Here is a 24,567-nt window from a genome sequence, read left to right on the forward strand (position 1 = left end):
TATCTTTCTCTAGGAAAACTATCTTTAGGTATGGTTTTCTGTTTTGAAAACTAGATTCACATATCTTTCAATTGGCATTAGTTTGGTTCAATTTGGATTTCATTTGTTATTTCAAATTTCTAGCTCAATAGTATATGTGCAGCAGATTTTCAGCAGAACATAACAAGCATGATTATTTGCACAAGAAATCATATGTAAACCTTCAATCATGCACAAAACTTTAAAACGAAGCATAAGACATCTAAATTCAGATAAACGATATTTTAAATTATTTTCAGATCTTAAAACACTTCTATAAATTCGTGCTTAATCTCTTTAACATGAAAAGACCTAGTCTTCATACATATATACAAAAGATCCAATTTTTATACACAAAATAATTGATTAGGCTCTATAAAACTCATTAAAAACTCTTCAAAAATATTTTAAAAACTGGGAGGGGGATTAGTAGAGATGATACTCACCTGGGGTTGAAGGAAAAACTTGTTAGAAGCAACGTCGAAGGAGATCTCCACTCCAAAAGCCAAAAATCAACAAAAACCCAACTTGAAAGCCTCCAATCTTCTCCAAGAATTCAAAATAGGGTTTATGGGGGTTTGGTGGCTGTTAGGGTTCTTAGATATGATAAAAGAAAGGAATTTTCGTGAAAAATATAGGTATTTATAGAGACAAACCCGAAACAAACCTGTTAGACCCGAACCAGGAAACCTAGTCTGACTAGGAAAATACCTCTTCGTACCTACAACTTTGGTATTATACACTTTTCCAGATTCTTAATTAATAGGTGTGAAAAATATAGAAACTCTCAACTGGTCAAAATTCCCAGATTCTCACTCTTGGCCTTTGTGCATGATTTGTGTATTTGTACTCACATATATACATATATACATTGAATTGATCTCAAATCAATTTCTAGCATACTCAAACATCATAATATATTATTTATAAATGTATAACATATTTATTAATATTTATCATAAAGTATTCAAATTTTCGGGGTTTTACAGTTAACCAACACACTAAGCCTGTGTTAGTGTGTTCTAAAATTGTGGGTGTGTGCGTGTGTGTGATCAAGGCTTGTACAAAAATTCTAAGTAAAGAAAAATCAAATTACATTATCTTTTGTTCTTCATTTTCTTCACTTCAAAATGCCTTGATATCCACTTGCACTTGTACATATTCTGATATTAAAATCTGCATATAAAAGTTAGTGCACACACTGTATAAATTGTTATCATCAAAACATTATCATGGAGATATGATATTCAACATTTTATACATTAAAGATCTGTGGAAGCCAATTGTAATGACAAAGGAGAAAGCGGTGACTACAACAGTCGACAAAACAACTAGCACCTCGGAGGCCACATCAGATGCTGACTGGGTCGTGCTAAATCGAAAGTGTGCTGCTCAAATCAGACAATGGATCGACAAGAGCATTTTCCAAAATTTTGCTAATGAACACGATGCTCACGTTCTTTGGTAAAAATTAGAGAAAATGTATGCAAGGACAACCACACAGAATAAAGCTAATCTGATGCGACGATTAGTCAATTTGAAGTATAAAGACGGGAGCAGCGTATCGGAACACATGAGTGAGTTCCAAGGCATCGTAGATCAGCTCAACTCTATGAAGATGACCGTAGACGACGAGTTACAAGCACTGTTGATGCTGAGTTCTCTACCAAAAAGCTGGGACACTCTAGTTGTGTCAATTAGTAACTCTGCTCCTGACGAAAAGCTTACCATGGACATGGTAAAAGATAGGATGCTGAACGAAGAGTCTCGACGAAAAGACGAAGGATATGCTCCTGAAAATGAAGCGCTTGTTACAGAAAAACAAGGCAAGCAAGAATGGAGAGGAAGAAGCAAAAATCCCCGTAACCAAAATCAACAAAGAGGACAGTCGAAGTCCAGATCGAGGCATGACAAGAAGTGTCATCATTGCGGCAAGCCAGGACACTTCATTCTAGAATGTCGAAAATTAAAGGCGGAAAAATCCAGAAATCAAGAGTCAGAAACCCGAACAAATGACACTGCAACTGTCACCGAAGAAGTTGTCATTGTTCGAGATGCTGATTATGTCAATCTTGCATGTCAAGATTCCACATGGGTAGTTAACTCAGGTGCTTCCTACCATGTCACCTCACGACAGGATTTCTTCTCAACCTATACTCAAGGTGATTTCGGACAAGTGAGGATGGGAAATGATAATGCATCCAAAATTATCGGCATCGGTAAGAACTCAAGGTGATTTCGGACAAGTGAGGATGGGAAATGATAATGCATCCAAAATTATCGGCATCGGTAAGGTTTATTTAGAAACTAACCTTGGATGCAATGGGAAATGATAATGCATCCAAAATTATCGGCATCGGTAAGGTTTATTTAGAAACTAACCTTGGATGCATGTTACTTTTGAAAGAAGTGAGGCACGTTCCTAATATCCTCCTCAATTTGATCTCTACCGGAATGCTTGATGACGATGGCTATAGTAATTATTTTGGAGAAGGAAAATGGAAGCATAGCAAAGGCAACCTGGTAGTAGCCAAAGGCAATAAAGATACAACACTTTACCTTATAGAAGCCAGGCTATGTAGAGGAGAAGTAAATACCACCCGGAAAGAAGTTCCCACCGAGTTATGGCATAAACGGCTCAACCACATGAGTGAAAAGGGTCTCAGAATTCTTTCTAAGAAGGAGCTCTTGCCAGGAATAAAAGGTACACCCTTGCGTACTTGTGTTGATTGTATTATGGGAAAACAACATAGAGTTGCATTTCGTAGTTCCCCACCATCTAGAAAAGCAAATATTCTAGATTTAATACACACAAATATCTGCACAATGAGCCATAAGTCACTAGGAGGTGCTCCTTATTTTGTGACCTTTATCGATGACCACTCTAGAAAAGTGTGGGCCTTTGCTTTGAAAACTAAAGATCAAGTGCATGAAGTCTTTAAGGAGTTTCATGTAAAAGTTGAAAGAGAAACTAGCAGACGTTTGAAGTGTGTACGTGCAGACAATGGTGGCGATTATTGTGGACCATTCAAGAAGTACTGCAGAAGTTTTGGCATCATGTTGGAAAAATCGATATCAAAGACGCCTCAACACAACGGTGTAGCAGAAAGGATGAACATGACCATTTGTGAAAGAATCAGATGTATGCTCTCAAATGCAAAATTACCAAACTTTTTTTGGGGGGAGGCAATGAGGACAGCAGTCGATTTAATCAACCTTTTTCCATCAGTTCCACTGAACTATGACGTACCAGAAAAAGTCTGGACATGGAAAGATGTTTCTTACAAACACTTGAAAGTATTTGGCTGCATGGCATTTGTTCACATCCCAAAAGACGAGAGGTCCAAGCTAGATGGAAAAGCTAAGAAATGTATCTTTTTGGGATATTCCCATGAAGAGTTCGGCTACAGATTCTGGGATCCTATTAACAAAAGGATTGTCAGAAGCAGAGACGTGATGTTTCTTGAAGATCAGACGCTCGAGGATTTTGAGAAACCGGAGAAGCCACAATCAGATGAAATTCCAGTGAATCTGGAACCAGTCTCTCCACCAACAAATTCTGATGAAGGGGGAGCTACACCAGATATTAATGATGTTCCACCAGCTCGCAGTCCATAACCAGAGCAAGCTCCTAAACAAGTCCAACCAGAAGCACAACTAAGGAGATCCACTAGAGAGTGACAACAAAGTCGTAGATATTCTCCTAACGAGTATGTGATGCTCACTGACGGGGGAGAACCGGAGAGCTATGGCGAAGCTATCACTGACCAGCACAAGACTAAGTGGTTAAAAGCCATGCAGGAAGAAATAAAATCTCTACATGAAAACCACACATTTGACCTGGTGAAATTACCACAGGGAAGGAAAGCTCTCAAGAACAAGTGGGTGTACAGGATCAAAAGTGAAGAAGGCCGCTCGCAACCACGTTACAAAGCAAGACTGGTTGTGAAAGGATTCGAGCAGAAAAAGGGCGTTGACTTTGATGAAATATCTCACTGGTGGTCAAAATGTCTTCAATCCGAGTTGTTCTTGGCTTGGCAGCTAGTCTCAATCTAGAAGTTGAACAACTTGACGTAAAAATCACATTCTTACATGGTGATCTTGACGAGGAAATTTATATGGAGCAGTCCGAAGGTTTCCAAGTCAAAGGGAAGGAGAAGATGGTATGCAAACTGAAGAAGAGTTTGTACGGTCTGAAACATGCACCTAGGCAGTGGTACAAAAAGTTCGACTCGTTCATGGAGAAAAATGAGTACAACCGAATGGCGACTGATCACTGCGTCTTCATTAAGAAATTCTCTGATGGTGATTTTATCATTCTTTTGCTTTATGTTGATGACATGTTAATTGTAGGTCAAGACTTCAGCAAAATTAATAAGTTGAAGAAAGAGTTGAGCAAGTCCTTTGCAATGAAGGACTTAGGACATGCAAAGCAAATTCTTGGCATGACGATTACTCGCAACAGGCAAAATCCAAGAATCTGGCTATCTCAAGACTCGCAACAGGCAAAATCCAAGAATCTGGCTATCTCAAGAACGGTATGTTGGAAAAGTTCTTGAAAGGTTCAACATGAGCAAAGCTAATCTCAAGAACGGTATGTTGGAAAAGTTCTTGAAAGGTTCAACATGAGCAAAGCTAAACCTGTTAGTTCTCTATTGGCAAGCCACTTCAAGCTTATTGCGAGACAGTGTCCTTCAAGCGAGGAGGAGAAATCAGAGATGAGCAAGGTGCATTATGCATCGGTGGTTGGTAGTCTAATGTACGCTATGGTATGCACCAGACCAAACATTGCTCATGCTGTGGGAGTTGTGAGCCGATTCCTATCAAATCCTGGAAAAGAACATTGGACAGCAGTAAAATGGATACTCAGGTATCTCAAAGGTACTTCCAGTCATTGTTTATGTTTTGGTAATAATGAACCTGTATTAGAAGGATATACAGATTCAGATAAGGCTGGCGACATGGATACGAGAAAGTCTATATCCGGGTACCTAATAACATTTATAGGGGGAGCTGTCTCATGGCAATCACGATTATAAAAGTGTGTTGCCTTAAGCACCACAGAAGCAGAGTACATCGCAATCACTGAAGGTTGCAAGGAGATCCTGTGGATGAAGAAGTTTCTACAAGAATTGGGTCAGAACCAAGAAAATTATATTCTCTATTGCGACAGTCAGAGCGCAATTCATCTCAGCTAGAATTCGACCTTCCACTCAAGGTACAAACACATCGACGTGAGGTATCATTGGATTCGTGATGTGTTGGAAAATAAACTACTACAAGTTGAGAAGATTCACACCAAGGACAACGGGGCAGATATGATGACGAAGACTCTGGCTAGAGAAAAGCTTGCTATCTGCAGAGAGATTGTTGGTGTGGAGGACCCCTGTCACACATAAGGTGAAGGGGGAGATTTGTTGGTCTACCTCATGTGTTCACGTGGGCCAGCAAGAAGAAAAAAAAAGGGTGGAGATCACATGGGACAGCAATCAAAGAACGAAAGATTGGGTGGGCATTTTTGCTCTGTCAAAAGTTGCGTCTCGTCTCGTTTCTTTCTCTTTATCAAACACATGGGTCAGCAATTAAGTAGAAGGACGGCAGGAAAACAAAGAAGGTCAGCAAAGGGACCCACACACTTTTGACAAATTGGAAGATGTTGAACGAAATTCACGGTGAATTTCGAGGAGAGAGGAGGCCGTTTCTTCTATAAATAGAAGACGCTTCGTTCATTTTTCAATCATCCGAAAAATAAGAAACAACAAAGTGAGAGCCTCAGAAATAGAGAGTTTATGCGAGAGAGAAAAATAGAGAGCCAATTTGTGAAGTTCTATCCACAAATTGAAGTTGTGTTGTTAGCCAATTTTGTGAGAGATACGCCTAAGAGTGAAGTGTGTAACCCCATTATTATTATAGTGGAAGTTTTTAAGTGGCCTACGGGTCCCATGGTTTTTACCTTTTTTTGAAGGGTTTTCTACGCTAAAAATATTTGGTGTTATTTTTCTCTCATTTAGGGGGTGTTTGTTTGCATGCAAGTGAAAGATGAAAGTGAGAAAGTTACTTTCATTTAACAATTAAGGTGTTTGTTTTCATGTAAGTGGTTATGAAATTGAGATGTAAGAAAGTTGCCACATAAGATTTAATGCAATTTTAACTTCCCCTAAAAAAGTGGTGAAGTCACATGAAAGTGACAAAAAGGTAACTAATTTAATTAAATGATTTTAATTATATTTTCTAATTAATCTTATTTTGCCACGTCATCTTCACATTGCACTTTCGATAATAATTTAATTTTTCAAACAAACACTGTATTTCACTTGCGTGCTGACATGTATGTAAAAGTCATTTGAAAAAAAAAGTAACTTACATATTTTAAATTCACTTTCAGATTGCCAAACACCCCCTCAGTTGGGGAAATTATTCTAGGATTTGTCAATCTTTCCCAACATCTCTCTCTCTCATCGACATGGCTTCTCAAAGAGGTACATCAACGAAACCTTAATTTCTTCTCTCCCAAAATGTTTCACTTTACCCCCTTAAAATTTTTGTGATTGTTAGGTGGAGCACGCGATCTGTGGGTGGAGATCGCGTCTCAAGAAGCAGCTGAAGAAGATTGAGGAGTTGTTTCAAAACCCCAGATTGCTGTTGTTTATGGAAGACGAAGAGTGGAGAGTGAAAACCCTAGGGAAGTTCAAAAGTTGTAAATGTTCTCACTTTACTATCTCAATTTCTTGAGATTTCAATTTTGGGGAAAATTTGTGAGTTTTTGGGGTATTTTTTGTTTTTTTAAGAGAAAGAAGTCGGTCGAGTAGAGAGAATCGGGCGAGCTTTGCTCCGACTAAGAGGATTAGCTAGCAGCGCTCTCTTTCCATCAGGTATTTTCTTTTTCTTTTTTAAATTTTGTTTTTTATGATATTTTGTTGATTTTACTTCACTGATTGATGTATAAGCATCTGAAATAGTTCATATTTTTCTTACGAAGATCAAAATTGTATTGGTGAAATCAACCTTTTTTTATGTTTGGAAAGAATGGTAGGTTGGAAAATACCATTTCAATTCTATCATTAGCCAAAGCATGTATACAGGCTACTTATCTTTCAGAATGCTACCATCCATTCACCATGCCTCTCTTGACTACAGATCTTCCATAGAAAAATATGACACTTTAGGTAAAATTTCCTCTTCGGCTTAATCTTAATGCTTACTCCCTTGCCTTTCGCTATATCTGCATGACCTAGAATTATGAAGAGTTGGGACAAAGAACCGTCTTTATTATTTCTTGTCTTTCTCTTGTAGTATTTTAACTTGATCATTACTTTGGCACTTGTTTGTAAAAGTTTCACTGAACATATGTTTATTTTTTAATGATCTTAACAGGGGAAGCTATACTCTTCCTTGACTTATATGCTTACCCTTTAATGTTCGAGGGTCCTAAACGAGACAAACAGGTTTGGTGTGATTAATGCGAATTTCATTATTGTAATTGAACTTTAAGTTCTATTCATGATCTCTTTTATACTCTGCTACAGTCAGAAACATACCGCAAAACTTTAACTTCACTAATTGTATCTTTTAAAAAGTTGTAACTAAAACTAACTCTTCATCTACTATTATTTGTGAACCTGATTATGTTGTCTTTAATCTGATCTGAGTATATATGACCATGCAGTTTTCCGAGGACAAATGTCCTATGGTTAATATATTTGGTGGACATTTTGTTGACGAAGAAATTCTTCGTAAGTTCATCTGGCTCAAAAAATTTAGGCGCTTTCTTTTTAACTCTTTTAAGATGCACTAAACTGTCTGAAATTTGGTTTTCTAGAAACGAACTACAAAAGATGAAAGGAAACTTCGATCCCTTAAGAAGTGCCTCAATTTATATGACTGCTAAAGATTCTCTTTCTGATAGCTTCTTCAGTAGTCTACTGGATCATCATGACATGGTGTGAATAGGATATTGTTGCGATTTCAGATCATTGTTGTCAGAACTCGACCAAAAATGTAAGTTTTATTGTAAAAGATGAGCGTTTGGTAATATATTTGAAGAGAATCTTTCTCTTCTTATATGAACATTTTTGCGTGCACTGGTCATGTGAGCACAACACTCCTGATATTTGAAGAGAATCTTTCTCTTCTTATTTGAAGAGAATCCTTCAGACTAGCATCTATAATATAAACTTGCTTAGTTTTATCTGATCTACTTCACATTTTCAACTGTGCAATGTCTTTTTGATATCAGGAGAAGAAGGAGAATGTTGAGAAAGGAGAGGGTGCAGCAGAGTCAACAGAAACTAAAGAGGATGTGGAGCCAGAAATTACTTTGAGGCCGTTAAACATGGAAGACATGAGGCATGCTAAGAATCAAGTAAGCATTGTTCTTTTAACTTATTTTCAATAATCTCCATTTATCTAAAAGTCAGTTGGGATGGAAAGAAGTATTGTTTAGTATATGCGCAATTCATCCTCTTTCTTTGTGACTCGTTTCATTCTGGTGTTATCTCTTTCTCACTACTTTCTTCTCTCCAATTACGCTTAACCAAAAAAATAAAATAAAATTTGGGTTAAAATCTCAACAAATTTTGACATCAAGTCTGTGATGTAGGTTTCTGCCAGCTTTGCTACCGAAGGTTCTGTTATGAGCGAACTAAGGCAATGGAATGACTTATACAGAGAAGGCGGTTCAAGAAAGAAGGAGCAGATGTCTTACTTCCTTTAAATCATACATGTATTAATACACGGACACGCGCGCATTCGAGATCAAGACAAAATGTAAAGACGGTTGGTAGAAGTTGAAGAGAGGACATGAGATTGTTGGTTCCTATCCTATTTATTTGTGGAGATCAACATGACTGAGGGAGGGATAGGAAAACAGAAATAGGCGAATGTAGTTAAGATAGTATGTTGTATAATATTCTTTTGACATCCCATATGTGTATGATAGGTGTGCCTAATGTATTGTATTTGTTCTGGTTTCATTGTTTTAGATTATGTATATATAATATTGGATATTTAGCACCGTTTGAGATATTTTGATTTCATTGTGAGATTTGAGTAATTATTGAGTGAGATGTGTATATAAACAAGTAGATAAATAAAGAAGGTAAAATTAAAAAAATATTAAAATAAATAACCCAAACGGTTGCAACCGTTTGGACACCATACAGGCCAAACGGTTGATACCGTTTGGGCGAAAAACTGCTCAAACGGTTTTAACCGTTTGGGCTAACATTTGGTCAACCGGTTCAACCGAAAAAACCGCCCGAAAAAGCAGGCCGGTTAACCGAACCGGATTAAATGGATGAGAAGAAGACTCTAAACCGCCTGAACCGAATTAAACCGGTCTGGATCTGGTTTGAACCCCTGAACCGCCCGAAAAAACCGAACCAAATTTTCTAATATAAATACTGAAAAATCCCTAACCCTAACTCCATTTCTCCCAGTCCCACACCACAACACCGCCGATCCCAGGATCCCTAACCCGAATTCTCAAAATACATTTATCCCAATTCTCTCTGCCCTTTTAATCGAAGTCCAATGTAATTCTCTTCTCCCAGTTCTCAAAATACATTTCTCCCACACCACAACACCGTCGATCCCAGTTTATTATTGTGGTATGGTATATACTTGTTGATATGGTTTGCGCTCATTTCACTGATTTCAGTTTTTTTATTAGCTGTGGCAATGGTGTTACTTCAAACAAGCTCCACATTTCATTGTTAGGGGGAAAAAATTAAGTAGACAAAATGGACAAATAATGATACTTCATCAGAAATTAATAGGCAATGATCTCAGGCGTGGGCAGATTTTTGTGAAATGAAATTAATTCGGCCCAAAACCGAAACCGATCCGAACCGATCCGAATTTCGGTTGGGCCGAATATTCGGATGAAGGGGGAAAAATCTGGATCTGGATGAGAGTTTTGAGAATCCGAAAAATTCGGATTGGATGCGGATTAGGCTTAAAACCGACCCGAACCGAATATGCCCAGCCCTAGTTAAATCCGTTTGGCTATTTTTTTAACCCCAAACGGTTGTAACCGTTTGGGAAAAATCCCATACGGTTGTAACCGTTTGGGATTTTGCCCAAACGGTTACAATTGTTTGGGCGACCGTTGGGGACAACTCATCCCCAACGACTTTAGACCAAACGGGTGTTTTACCTCACCCAAACGGTTGTAACCGTTTGGGAGGGAGTTTTCCCAAACGGTTCCAACCGTTTGGGCTGATCTGCTTTCCCAAACGGTTCCAACCATTTGGGCTGATCTGTTTTCTACTAGTGTTAATTGTGGATCAGGATTTTTAATAATCATTTTTAAACCCACAGGAGACGTAACCCTTGATATGGCAACATATAGTTGGCCATGTGTAAAACTAGGGGACGGCAGAAACAACCCAGCTTGCTTCAGTGTTTGTCCCTGGTTTTTGTTGATCGTCATAGCAAAGCAAACGGTAATAGGAAACCGTCTCTCATTATCAAAGGCAATTTGCTATTCGACGGTGTCACAACTAGGGATGAAATTCTAGAACCAATGTTTTGCTAACTAACTATTTTAGCCTCTATGACCCACTTTAACAACAGCGTTGCCACTGTACACATTCTATTGCATAAACGGAGTGTAGGGTTCAGGTTTCTCATCAACACGATAGGAGTACCTATTTTTAACTTTAAGCAGTAATTTCGATGTCCAGAGAAGGATATGAAGTTAAGGTATTCAGGTGGGTAAAATAAGTGTTCCATAATATATATAATGTCAAAACTAAGATAGGTGCAATACTCTCCTTATAGACTGTCAACCATCATTGGATTAATTTCATTAATAGTTTTATTTCTAGGACTAAGAATAACTCGATCTTTCCTGCAGGTACTCCCTATATCTGAAATTTACTAATATATTAGGGTACATTGACTTGATAATAGAAATAATTGTATTTAGAATAGGATCAAGCCGAAACATTGGAGGAATTTCTATCCATTCAATCTCTTCATCTTCATCAAGTATTAGATTGTCATAGAATATCACCAACAGCTATTAATTAATAAGGAACAAAGATATAAAATAAAAGAAATCAGAGTTGATAAATCGATTCTAGGAGAAAAATATAATAAAACTCAAAGATACTATGATAATATTATTAGTTTGTAAATAAAAGAATTATAACGCCTATGTCCAATATCAATTTGATAAACTAAGAAATTCCAGTCATACTTTCAATAGAACTTGTTCTTTGAAGCCTCATATTTATTTTCAACTCCAGAAGTTTGCATTTATCCCATAATTTTGAACTATTAGCTGTTGCCTTCACGACTTCACCCCCTTTAGAACTACTAGGAGTATTTGTCAAAAGTCTCCACCAAGAACGAAGGTGAGACCTCCATTAGGTTTATCACAGATGCATAAATACTTAGACCATTTTCCAGGGTCCCCTACAACCTCCCTTAATTTAGGGTGACTTTTAAGGGAGGGGAACTTTCTCCTCCAATGGTTCCCCCTTAAATGTCCCCCCTACCCCTTATAATTATTCATATTTAGTGTTTTAATTTTATAGATTAGGATTTAATTAAATATGTGGTTTATTTATAAATAAATAAATAATTAAATATTGATAACTAAAATTAATTAATTAATTAATTTAAATTAAGAAATTACCTTATATAATCATTAAATTAATTAATCATATTAAAATATAACAAATAATTAATTTATATAATAATTAATTTATATAAATCAAGTTAAAAGTTAAATATTATTTTAAATTTAAATTCATATTATTTTAATATTAATTTTATTTAACAATAATTATTTTAAATTTAAATTCATATTATTTTAATATTAATTTTATTTAACAATAATATCTCAACGGTCATATCTCAACGGTCGTATTATAACGTTCATATTTCTTCGGTCATATATCAACGGTCATATTTAAATGGTCATATTTTTACGGTCATATTTTTAATTAAATGTGGTCACTCCCTCTATAAATAGCACTACTAGTGTCTTTCATTTTCACTAAATTCAAATTAATTCAATTTTTTAACCCAATCTTCATTATTATTTATGGCTAGTAATTTGTTACGTGCCTTGCTACAAGAGGAAGAGGATGACGACGATGATGATTATGCGACCTTATTAGCAATCGCATCTTTGGAAGTGTGACACCCCTGGTTTCACACAATGGTGCAATCCAAGGTGAACCCAAGGATGTCAAATCTTCCATGCACCCAACACTCTGCAATAATATGTTTCACCATCACAGTAATATCTCTCTAGTGGAATCAAATCAAAACAGTGCATGTACAAGCAGATATAAGAAATGTAAGAATATAATGGATACAATGAGAAGAAGTGATATCATAATTAACTGAAATCACGTTCCAATAGTATTAATAACAAGTCTCAACTGACAAAAAAGATATACGTCCAATAAACTGAAATAGGAGTAAATAATCTCAAATACAAGAGTCAATTGGAAAGCAGATAGGCTCTCAGCCTTCAAAATAAAATACAAGTCTATAAATCAACTAAGCAACTACTAGTTTAATGTGGAGCATAAGCTGACTATCAAGAAACGACGACGACTATGAAGAAATTCCGTCAACCTGTGGCTCTCCGGAACTCTAATTCGCTGCCTGAAAAGAAGGGAAATCAACAGTGGCAGAACGCTAGCAAGATCATATCAATCCGTCCCTAAGGGAAGGGCTACTACATATGATGGATGCTCTACCTAATATGCATAGTCTACCTAAACCGTTTATCCATTACTAATTGGGATTAATATTTAGAAACCCACAACATAAGACTGGTACGTCGAGCGAAATAATCCAAACAACGAAACACTCATATATATACCATATGTCTTAATTTTTGAATCGCTAAATATAAACTCCAAAACTAAGAATAAAAGAATAAAGGAGTGCAATACTAAAATGTCAACCAAAAAAAGTCATGTATGTCAACCAAACATCTCACGCTACCCTGAGTAGATAATACAGAACAAGTACACAATCTTGTGTAAACCACAATACAAAAATACTCTGTCGCAATATATCTCAACGGTAAACTATGTTCAAAATCAATTACCACATAAGACTTAGGCTATCAAGTATTTGACAATGCTATCCCTTGCAAAGTTCTATGATTCATCGCATCAACATGCGGATCAACGTATTGGTGTATCGACCTCTGTGTATCATCATGCAGAAACAATAATATAAAGATATCAACCTTTGCGCCTACTCATGCGGAAACGATAATATAGGTACATCGACCTCTGTGCATACTCGTGTAGAAATAATGATATAAGTACAACGACCTCTGTGCATAATCTTGCGGAAACAATAATATATAACAGAATGCAGTCTACCGCGGTCTCATTGCAGTGTACACTAATACACTCTGAGTGTAGTCCATCCACGGTCTCATTACAGGGTGCCAACTAACCACACTCAGCATCCACAACTATTGTAAACCGAAACAAACATCACTTCCTATCGTGAACAAACTGAAAGTGTTAGATTAAGCACCTCTAATAGCTCGTGCCTGCTTAAAACCAATGTGTACACACTGTCATAGTCACGCACATGTGTCAACGTATATCTCGTACTTTGTGGTTGTAATCATACATACGTGGAACATAAAATATGTAAAACAACCAACATCGGTCGGCCGAAACACACCATCGGTTGACCGACGGCATCGTGTACAAACATGCACATAAGACAACCTTGACCGGTTGACCGATGACTTCTGTTTGTCGACCGACCAGAGGAAGATTCTAGGTTTTGTTGTTTTCATCCGTTTATCTCCAAACTTGTACTTTTATCAACATGATTAGTAAAACTTTATTAAATTATCGTAATTACTTAATAAAAGATTAACTTAAATAGGATCACATCACTTAAATTAATAATTCTAGGGTTTAAACATCCTAATTAACAAAACTCTTAATTAATTTGATTAACTAGGGTTTTAAACAAAATTAAAAAGTAATTAACAATTTAAAATCAACTCTAATGATCATGATCATCTATACTTGTCAGTTAAAGATAAATCCTACTGTTCTCATCATTGGTTTAAGATTTATTATTATAAATAAGGTGTTAACACATCAGATTAAGTCCTAATCAATAGATTATCCATTTAGTGACAAAGGGTCAAGTCTTTCTTGCAGTATTCTCTTAACGAAGCTTTCCTGAACTCACAAATTAGGGTTAGGGTTTTGAGAGGGAAAGTGGTTATTGCTAGGATTCAGAGATTTTGATGAAAAAGAAGGAATTTTCGTGAAAACATGTATATATTTACTTATATGCAATTGGGTCAAAAACCAACCCAAAACTAAAGCCGATAATTTGTGCTCATCGGTCGACTGGTTATGAAAATCGGTCGACCGATAACTACACATCAGTCGATCGGTTGTTCATCGGTCGACCGACTAAAACGAAAATCCAACTTACAGGTTTTGATATATTTTGTGTATGGTACTCACATATATGTACGTATTCGATCTCAAATCGATTTCAATCATGCAAATTCATCCCAAAGTAGTTTCAAACATGAAAAAACTCATATTTTATCATTTTAAAATAATATTTCAAAATTTTACGAGGTTTTACATTCTCCCCTCCTTAAAAAGAATTTCGTCCCTGAAATTCAGCAATCTATGCTAATCACAAACTATGTATTATACGCGCAACATTTATACTTAACATCTAAAATACAAATACTCCCACTTAACCCTTAACTAAGGAGAACAAGTACACAATCCTGTGTAAACCACAATACAAAAATACTCTATTGCAATATATCTCAACAGTGAACTACGTTCAAAATCAATTACCACCTAAGAGTCAGGCTATCAAGTATTCCACAATGCTATCTCTCGCAAAGTTCTATGATTCATCGCATCATCATGTGGATCAATGTATAGGTGCATCAACATTTGCACATCATCATGCAGAAACAATAATATATGTATATCGACCTCTGCACCTACTCGTATGAAAATGATAATATAGGTACATCAACCTCTGCGCATACTCGTGTAGAAATAATGATATAGGTACACCGACCTCTGTGCATAATAATGTAAAAATAATAATATATAACATAATGTAGTCTACTGTGGTTTCATTATAGTATACCTACTAACGCACTTTGAGTGTAGTCTATCCGCGATCTCATTGCAAGGTGCCAACTAACCCCACTCAACATCCACAACTATTGTAAACCGAAACAAACATAACTTTCTATCGTGAACAAACTCAAAGTGTTAGATTACGCTCCTCTAATAGCTCGTGCTTACTCAAAACCAATGCATACACACTCTCATAGTCACGCATGTGTGTCAACGTACATCTCGTACTTCGTGGTTGCGATCATACATACGTGGAAGATAAAATATGCAAAACAGCTAACATCAGTCGACCGAAATACACTATCGGTCGACTGACAGCATCATGCACAAACGTGCACATAAGACAGCCTTGACTGGTCGACCGATGACTTCTGTCGAGTCGACTGACCAGAGGAAGATTCCAGGTTTTGTTGTTTTCCTTAGTTTATCTCAAAACTTGTACTTTTAACAACATGATTAGTAAAACTTGATTAAATTCTCGTGATTACTTAATAAAAGATTAACTTAAATAGGATCACATCACTTAAATTAATAATTCTAGGGTTTAAACATCCTAATTAACAAAACTCTTAATTAATTTGATTAACTAGGGTTTTAAAACAAAATTAAAATATAATTAACAATTTAAATAAACTCTAATGATCATGATCATCTATACTTGTCAGTTAAAGATAAATCCTACTGTTCTCATCATTGGTTTATCATGATCATCTATACTTGTCAGTTAAAGATAAATCCTACTGTTCTCATCATTGGTTTAAGATTTATCAATATGAACAAGGTGTTAGCACGTCAGATTAAGCCCTAATCATTAGATTATCCATTTAACACATAATGGCATGATCTTTAGCTAAGGAAAGGTTTGGAGGAAGATGATATTGCCTTTTCAAACGTGCTGATCTCTTACACGCAAGCAAGATTCAACCCTTCGTCACCAAATACCACAGATCTCGCCCTCCTCTCGGTATTCGCTTCATGAAGCTTTCCCAAACTCACAAATTAGGGTTAGAATTTGGAAAGTGGCTGCTGCTAGGTTTTAGAGATTTTGATGAAAAAGAAGAAATTTTTGTGAAAACATGTATATATATAATTATATGCAATTGGGTCAAAAACCGGCCTTAAATTAACGCCCATAATTTGTGCTCATAGGTCAACTTGTTGTGAAATTCGGTCGACCGATAACTACACACTAGTTGACCGGTCATTTCCATCGGTCGACCGACCAGAACGAAAATCCAACTTACATGTTTTGATATATTTTGTGCATGATACTCACATATATGTACGTATTCGATCTCAAATCGATTTCAAGCATGCTAATTCATCCTAAAATAGTTTCAAACATGATAAAACTCATATTTTAACATTTTAAAATAATATTTCAAAATTTTACAGGGTTTTACAAGAAGAACACCACTCTTGTGAATGTTAAAGTTCATGTCACCATGGTTCCATTCCAGGGCGCGTTGTAATTCAACACAATAGAGCTGAAGGCCACGAGAGAATTTTTCATGATTATTTTAGTGAATCTCCAGTGTATCCTGCAAAACTATTTTGAAGGAGTTTTCATATGCATCATCCACTATTTTATCATATTTTATCATATTTTATCATATTTTATCCGTAGTGGAAACACACGATTCCTACCTTGTCTAGAAACGGGATACTGTTAGGAAAATTGGTTTATCCTCACTACAAAAAATAAATGCTGCTATGAGGATACTTGCTTATGAAGCATCAGCAGATTCTGTGGATGATTCCATGCGGATTCGAGAAAGCACTGCTATAGATAGTCTCAGCAGGTTTATCAAAGTAATTGTTGTAATTTTCGGTGATGAATATCTAAGGTCACCAACTGACGAGGACACTGCAAGATTACTTGCAATTGGCAAACAACATGGTATGTATTGAAGCATTGACTACATGAATATCTAGGATGTTAGGAAGCATTGACTACATGCATTGAAGATGGAAAAATTGTCCGGCTATGTATCATGGTATGTATACTGGTCTCATCCACACTCCTACAATAATTTTAGAAGCTGTTGCTTCCTATGATATTTGGATTTGGCATGCTTTTTTGGTTTATAGGGAGCTCTTAATGACATTAATGTGTTACAACGGTCTTCCATTTTTTCTTAACTTGCTGAAGGGCATGGTCTGACTGTTAATTATATAGTCAATAGTCATGAATACACGATGGGATACTACCTTGCTGATGGTATATATCCATCATGGTTAACATTTGTTAAAACAATTTCTTTACCACAAGGAAATAAAAGAAAAAATTTTGCTACACTTCATGAGTCAGCAAAAAAGGATGTAGAGCGAGCATTCGGGGTACTCCAATCATGCTTTGCAATTGTGCATGGACCAGCTCGTTCTTGGGATGAGAAAATATTAAAAAATATTATGCAAGCATGCATAATAATGCATAACATGATTGTTGAAGATGAAAGAAATGATGATTATATCGACTTCGCGTACGATGCTGCTGAGGAAGCTCCAACTATATCAGTGTCTCACGAACATACAATAAATTTGTGTGAATTTATTCAGAATCATCATCACATTGGAGGCATGCAAACTCATTCTCAATTGCAATTGGATCTCGTCGAGAACTTATGGCAACGAAATGGTGGGCTTTAGTAAGGGATTTGTATGCTGATGTAATATTAATGTCATTGAATTTAGTATTACAAGTAAGGACTGTTTGGGTCAAAAGTTGATTTCATTGCCAACGAACTCATTACAACCGTTTATCAATTGCAAGTTTGAAAAAAAGAAAAGTCAATCTTTTTATAAGATCGACTTATACAATGAAAATAAAAGATCACAACTCTTGTCATACTACACACAACAATAGTTTATCTCCTGTTGTTTGCGTGGGAACTTCGCCTGTGCCGGGGACGTGTTAGTCTGTGGACCGTCACGGATCAGATCCGGTTAACAGAAAAAGTTGATCAAAGCTCCTACTTTATGAAGAAAGTAATCACAAAAGTGGTAATCCCGACCAAGCGAGATTACAACTCTTCCCGAGATCAAGACCAAACTTGATCCAGAGGAAAAGGTGTAAGGGTCTCAGATCTCTCGAAATACACTCTTTATGCATAGGAGATCGCCGAGATCTAGCTAACCCTTTCTGAAATTCGTGGTCATGCACTCACAAAACCAGCAGCACCTCCCCCTCTTGATTATTTTTTTTCACCCCCGAGAAAATGAGCCCCCAAGTTTGTATTTATAGGCTTCGGTTGGGGGGTTTTTGGATAAGAACGATGGATTCAGCCTTATCTTCAGTTAATAACCATGTAACCACATTTAGAGATGACATCTAGGTAGTTATGAACCTCTGGAATAGAAAAAATCCCGTGAAAACCCGTCAAAAACCCCCAAAACGTGCTTTTGGATAAAATCTACGCGAGTCACTCCGCCAAAACACGTTTTAGGATAAAATCTACGCGAACCACCATTTGGTGGCTCGGCCCTAGGCCGAGCCACTGGCTCTGACCGAGTTCGATTTGGTACGACTCGGTCGCTAGCGACTGTTCTGGTTTTCCGAGTTTTGACTTGTCATGTCGTTATGCGTATTTCATTGTTTCGTTGACTTGTATGCTTCACCAATTCGTTTCATGTGTTTCAGTAACATGGAGGTGGCTGACGAGCATACAGGTTATTTGGTTCGCGGTTTTGATGGCCAATGAGCGTGCGGACCACTTGGCGGTGGCTAGTGAGCACACGGGTCGACTTGTGAGCTGCGCTGACATTGTGCGAGCTCTGAACTTGGAGGTGGCCGGTAAGCGCACGGGCTAGTCGTTTTGCCATTTTTGTTGTCGATGAGCGTACGGGCCACTTGGAGCTGGCTGACGAGTGCGTGGGCCACTTGGAGGTGACCGGTGAACTCATGGGTCACTTGGTTCGTCGTTTTGGTGGCCGATGAGTGTGCGGACCATTTAGCGATGGCTGGTGAGCACGCGATCCACTTAGATCTGGCTGACGAGTGCGCGGGCCACTTGGAGGTGGTCGGTGAGCGATCGGTCACTGTTTTGCCATTTCTAGTGGCCGATGAGCGTACGGGCCACTTGGAGCTGGTTGACGAGTGTGCGGGCACTTTGAGGTGGTCGGTGAGCACACGGGTCACTTGGTTCGTTGTTTTGTGGCCGATGAGTATGCAGACACTTGCGGTGGCTGGTGAGCACGCGGGCCACTTGGAGCTAGCTGACGAGTACGCAGGCCACTTGGAGGTGACGGGTGAGGCATATGGGTCACTCGTTTTGCCATTCTAGTGGCCGATGAGCGTGCGGGCCACTTGGCGTGGCCAGTGAGCACGTGGGCGCACTCGAATAAACCTCCTCGACTTGGATGATGATGTTTATCATCTCCTCTTCATCTCGAGCTGCATGCGTGAACCTATATGTATTTTTAGACGCCTACAGATACCCCCTCTAAAGTGTTTTAGCCTCATTCCTTTATAGAGGAGTCTGAAATACTTTAGACTTTAGATGTGATAGGCCCCACCTTCAGTTGGTGTCAAAGGATCCGTAGTTGGCTTCAATTCTTGACTTCTTTGATTTTCAGTCTATTCAATATTTTGACGAATAACAAAATTCCTCTGGCGCTACGTTTATCGTCTGGCCGTTGTCGAAGTCTCGAATCAAAACTGATGAGTTGGTTTTGGCTCATGTTGTTGAGTTGACTTTGAATTGACTATCTTCATCGAAAATTCATATCTGAACTTTGCGATTGATCGGAGGCTACGTGTTGACCGGCGTTGACCTTCGTCGTAACGCATTAACCGACGTTAACTTAGGATTACGTGTTTATTGGTGTTGACCAGCGTTGACCTCATATGTCAACTGAAGTCTACACAGTTTAGGCTCTTAAAATGTTAGAGCGAGGAGAACCAGTTTATACTCGTATACTCCTAGGAGTTGTGGGAACCGGTTTAACCTCGTGTACCCGTTAGAGGTTCAAGGAGATACAGTTTAGACTCTTATACTCATCGGAGTGTGGCGGTCCTAAATGTTAGGGCTACATGACCAACTGTTAAACCTGATTCATCTGCATGTATGGATTTTATCCTGAGTTATTGGATCCTCAAGTCACAAGACCAACTAATGGAGCTGGTATGTCAATGACTTTCATATTTATAGGATTTGTGGCAAACCCTCAGCCATCAATGGGTTTGATTAGCCTTTACCGACTACTGTTTGAGTCGGGCTAGCATGCAGATTGTTTAAGTCCGTGCTACATGTAACGTTATGCTAAAAGAGTTAACCCATTTAGTGTTACAATATTGAATACATAGGCTTCGTCTTTCTTACGGGAATAGACTACCCGACAATGCATATTAGACGCTGACTTATCTCTTCTTAGGATTCGGGATAAAGTCCCCAGACTTAGATTCTGGTGTTTTTTTCACTCGCCAAAAGACTAAACCAACAACGCGTGTTAGGCGTAGGCTTATCTCTATTTAGGAGTTGAGATAAAGTTCCCCGTGCGTGTAAGACGTGGATTTTGGCATTATTAATAACGGTTTGCCACAATGTCGAATATATGGGTTTTTGTCCTTTTTACAGTCAAGGACTAACCGGCAACGCGTGTTAGGTGCTGACTTATCCCTACTTAGGCTTCCAGATAAAATTCCCCAAATTTAGACTCTGATGTCTTCTTCACTTGGTGAAAGACTAAACCGGTAACGCGTATTAGACGTTGACTTATCCCTACTTAGGCTTCAGGATAAAATTCCCCAGATTTGGATTTTGGTGGCTTCTTCACTCGGTGAAAGACTAAATTGGCAATGCGTGTTAGGCGTTGACTTATCCCTACTTAGGTTTCGGGATAAAATTACCCATGCTTATGAAGCACAGATTTTGAGAGTTATAATGTTGAAATATTATGTCTTCTCTTGGGGTAAAGACGAACCCGATGCGGGAGATGAAGAATTTTATATTCTATCTCCCAAAGCTGAAGAGGAAGAATTTTATATTCTATCTTCAGTTGCCAAAGGAAACTCAATGTGGGATCTCCACTTTAAAAATCCGGGAAGGTGAAACTAAGAGTGGGATCTCCACTCTGAGAATCGAAAAGATTCAGATAATCCTAACCGTCGGAAGGTTTGATTACCGAACTAAAGGTGAGTTTCTCATTTATCGAGAGTGAATTGCGGTTTTGGCTCTAACTGTAGGAAGGTTTAACCAAATGAGAGGTTTGAGATGACTCTAACAGTAGGAAGGTTTAATTATTCGATTTGAAAGTGGACCTCTCATTCATGGAAGGAATTGAGAGGAGATTTTGGTTGTGACCCTAACTGTAGGAAGGTTTGACCAAATTGGAGGTTTGAGACGATCCTAACTGTTTAAAGGTTTGATCATTCAATTTGTGGACCTCTCGTTCATGGAAAGAATCAAGAGGGGATTTTGATTGTGGTCCTAACTGTAATAAAGTTTGACTAGGTAGACAGTAGGAGTGGGAGTACAAATCACAGTGGGAGTTTTTTTATGAGGAAAGATTGATCCAACGAAGTGATCAAATCTCATCTCAGTAAAAGAGTGCTTGGAAGTTGGTGAAATTGATCCCGGCAATTGAATGTGTTTCACTCTTGGAAGCATTCAGAGTCTAAGTGGGAGTTTCTTATTCATCATCTTTTTATAGTGATCGGATTATCCCTAAGAATACACCATATAGCATTCTTCTGGAAACTTCCCGTTACATGAATTATCCACCTCCAGCTTTCTTTACAAAACTGGGTCTAACATTGTAGTCAGTTGCTTGATCGGGTTATCCTTAAGAATATTATGTATAAAATTCTCCAGGAACTTCCCATCAAAGAGAAGCAGTTTAACCTCTTATACTCATCGGAGGATTAATAAGCAGTTTATATTTGTATACTCTTCGGAGTCTACACAGTTTAGTCTCTTGAGGCGTTGGAGCAATGAGGAGTAGTTTAGACTCGTGCACTAGTTAGAGTGTGGAGAATCAGTTTATACTCATATGCTCCTCGGAGTGTTCGTCATTCTCATCCAGCTTATTTTACCATTATGACGCCGGCGTCAACCAAGGCTTGAATGCTGTTCTTAAGAATATTATGTATAAAATTCTCCAGGAACTTCCCATCAAAGAGAAGCAGTTTAACCTCTTATACTCATCGGAGGATTAAGAAGCAGTTTATATTTGTATACTCTTCGGAGTCTACACAGTTTAGGCTCTTGAGGCGTTGGAGCAATGAGGAGCAGTTTAGACTCGTGCACTAGTTAGACTGTGGAGAATCAGTTTATACTCATATACTCCTCAGAGTGTTCGTCATTCTCATTCAGCTTGTTTTACCATTATGACGCCGGCGTCAATCAAGGCTTGAATGTTGTTCTTGAGAGTGAAACACACCTTAGTAGGATGAAGGATCCTCCTATGGTACGTACAGTACTTTGGATCCGAAGTATTATCAGCTTCCTCCTGATTTGTGATAGGTAGTAGCTTGATCTTGTTGTTCTTAAGGAGGGATTCGAAAATGGTTGGAACGTCTTCGTCCTTGAAGGAGTACTCTTTTTGGAATCTCAGATCCGAAGTCTTTTGCTATCCTCGGGGTTGTTGTTGTGACGTCTGATTAACATTAATAACTACTGTAAGTGCCTTCCCCTTACCACGGGAGACAAAGCTTGAGTTCGGAGGGTTAGCCATCGGTTGGCTTCTTTTGGCTTTCTTCCTTCCGAGGAAGCGTTCGGCCTGCTCTTCGCGCACCTTCAACTTTTTCTAGGTGTTGGACGGTGATACTCCCATAACTTCTAGAATATCAATGGATAGGTTGTTATGACAGGTTTGGAGGATGAAGTCCTCTGTGACTGGATCTTGATAATTCATCGCCTTATTTCGGAAGCGCTTAATGAAATCGTCGATCGTCTATTCATCTTCCTATTTCTCCTTAAAGAGTGTCCTGATTAATACCTCGGTGTCATCATCAAAGAAATTGCCGAAGAATGAGCTTTCCATGTCGTCCCAGCTATTAACGCTTCTAGGCTTGAGACGACGGTACCAATCAAAGACAGCTCCGTGAAGGGTGCCCATGAATGACTGAACCATCAAGGCTTCATTGTCGAAAATCATGCCCAAGTGGGACTTGAAGTAGATCAGATGTTGAGTGGGCGAGCCCTTTCCGTCGAACGGCATGAAGTTAATCAGGTTGAACTTCGTTGGATACGGGATCGACTCCCACTCTCTTGGATAGGGACATGGAATGCCGGTCCTTTTCACCTCTTAAGCAGTCATCAGAGCGTTGATTTTACTCTCGAGGTATTTTATTTTCTCATCCTCGCTCGTATTATGCTTTGGACGATTTCTGAGAGGAACAATGCATCCACCCCCGGTATTGTCATCTTTGGTGGGACCACCTCTAGCGTTTTAGTCAATGGGAGGGTTATCAGTATTAAGGTGTTCATCCATATTTGAATCGCTACCTGATTGGTTAGCAATGTTACGACGGCTGGATTCATCAAGTTGATTGGACAGAGCCCGAATCTGTTAGTCATGCTCTTTTTTCATCCGCATCATGGTTATTTCCAATTATAACTTGAAGTTCTCTTTTTTGCTTAGATAAAGCATCCTCGATGATTTTGGCCATTTGCTCGGTGTTGATCATAAGTGCATCACGGGATTGTCCTGGGTTGGATATCGTATTGTCAGAAGGGATTGCAGAGTTAGCATCTAATGCTTCATCATCTGAGGATAATCCCCTATTCATCCTCTGATAATCTCTTTGTCTAATGGTTCCTGATCACAATCGGGTTAGACGATGCGATATGAGTGGATCAGAACTAGAAGGTTGAGTCGACTTTCCCTTATCAGCCATATTAATCATGACTTCTGGAAGTTTGTCATCTTGAACGACCGATCGTTTCTTGCAGAAACGCTTTGGTTTGTATTTATCCGTTCCGTTTGAGATCCTATCGAATACCGAGACCCTCTGCAGAGCACTTTTAGGGCAGCTACATGCTAATAATAGTGCCATTTTGGAATATGGACATTGAAAGTCCATCTCCCGGGTATTTCTCTTTTAAGATCTGATCATACCCCCAGCCCGATAGTACAACTCCTCGGCATGATGACTGGAGCAATCTAGCGCTCGTTGACACAGTTTCTTAGGTATAATGTCATCGTCTGACGAACATATTTCCTTCTAAGGGCTTGCTACCTTGTTGGCATTCTCAAGAGCCACGCTTTCGTGAGCGCACGACCGCAACGGGATCTTGGACAATGACTCACAGTCCGAGGCTGTCAGTTACATGAGTTTTCCCATTATAGGAAGGCTTTGACTTGTTGCGAGGGCATGTACGACCCCCAACTCGATGAGTCGCTCGGGGTTCATTCAATGGGCCCAAGCGTTCATTGATAAGAACTTTGTCTCGATCCTCGTGTAAAGGGCCTAGGC

The 24,567-nt window shown here is 38.4% G+C and overlaps 2 protein-coding genes and 1 long non-coding RNA gene across 5 annotated transcripts in view; all 3 read left to right on the plus strand.

Annotated features, from left to right (window-relative positions):
- On the plus strand, positions 6,409-9,042 carry LOC109824322. 3 transcript variants are annotated; one of them, XR_002242605.1, is made up of 8 exons: positions 6,409-6,497; positions 6,574-6,890; positions 7,044-7,184; positions 7,393-7,463; positions 7,685-7,751; positions 7,838-8,016; positions 8,255-8,380; positions 8,618-9,042. It is a non-coding gene; the product is annotated as an uncharacterized LOC109824322 (long non-coding RNA). The 3 variants fall into 3 exon arrangements; XR_002242607.1 differs by having other exon boundaries at positions 7,052-7,184; XR_002242606.1 differs by lacking the exon at positions 7,044-7,184.
- Positions 16,863-17,798, plus strand: LOC109834266. The gene is made up of 2 exons (XM_020402247.1): positions 16,863-17,049; positions 17,302-17,798. The coding sequence occupies exons 1-2, from the start codon at positions 16,863-16,865 to the stop codon at positions 17,796-17,798; spliced, it is 684 nt and encodes a 227-aa protein (XP_020257836.1).
- The window catches only part of LOC109834275, a 32,833-nt gene continuing 27,371 nt past the window's right edge, over positions 19,106-24,567 (plus strand). The window contains exon 1 of the mRNA XM_020402257.1: positions 19,106-19,397. Coding sequence (XP_020257846.1) covers positions 19,106-19,397 — 292 coding nt within the window. The remainder of the gene's footprint in view (positions 19,398-24,567) is intronic.

This window comes from Asparagus officinalis, chromosome 1, assembly GCF_001876935.1.
Source record: "Asparagus officinalis chromosome 1, Aspof.V1, whole genome shotgun sequence".
In the NCBI taxonomy this organism is placed as follows: Eukaryota; Viridiplantae; Streptophyta; class Magnoliopsida; order Asparagales; family Asparagaceae; genus Asparagus; species Asparagus officinalis.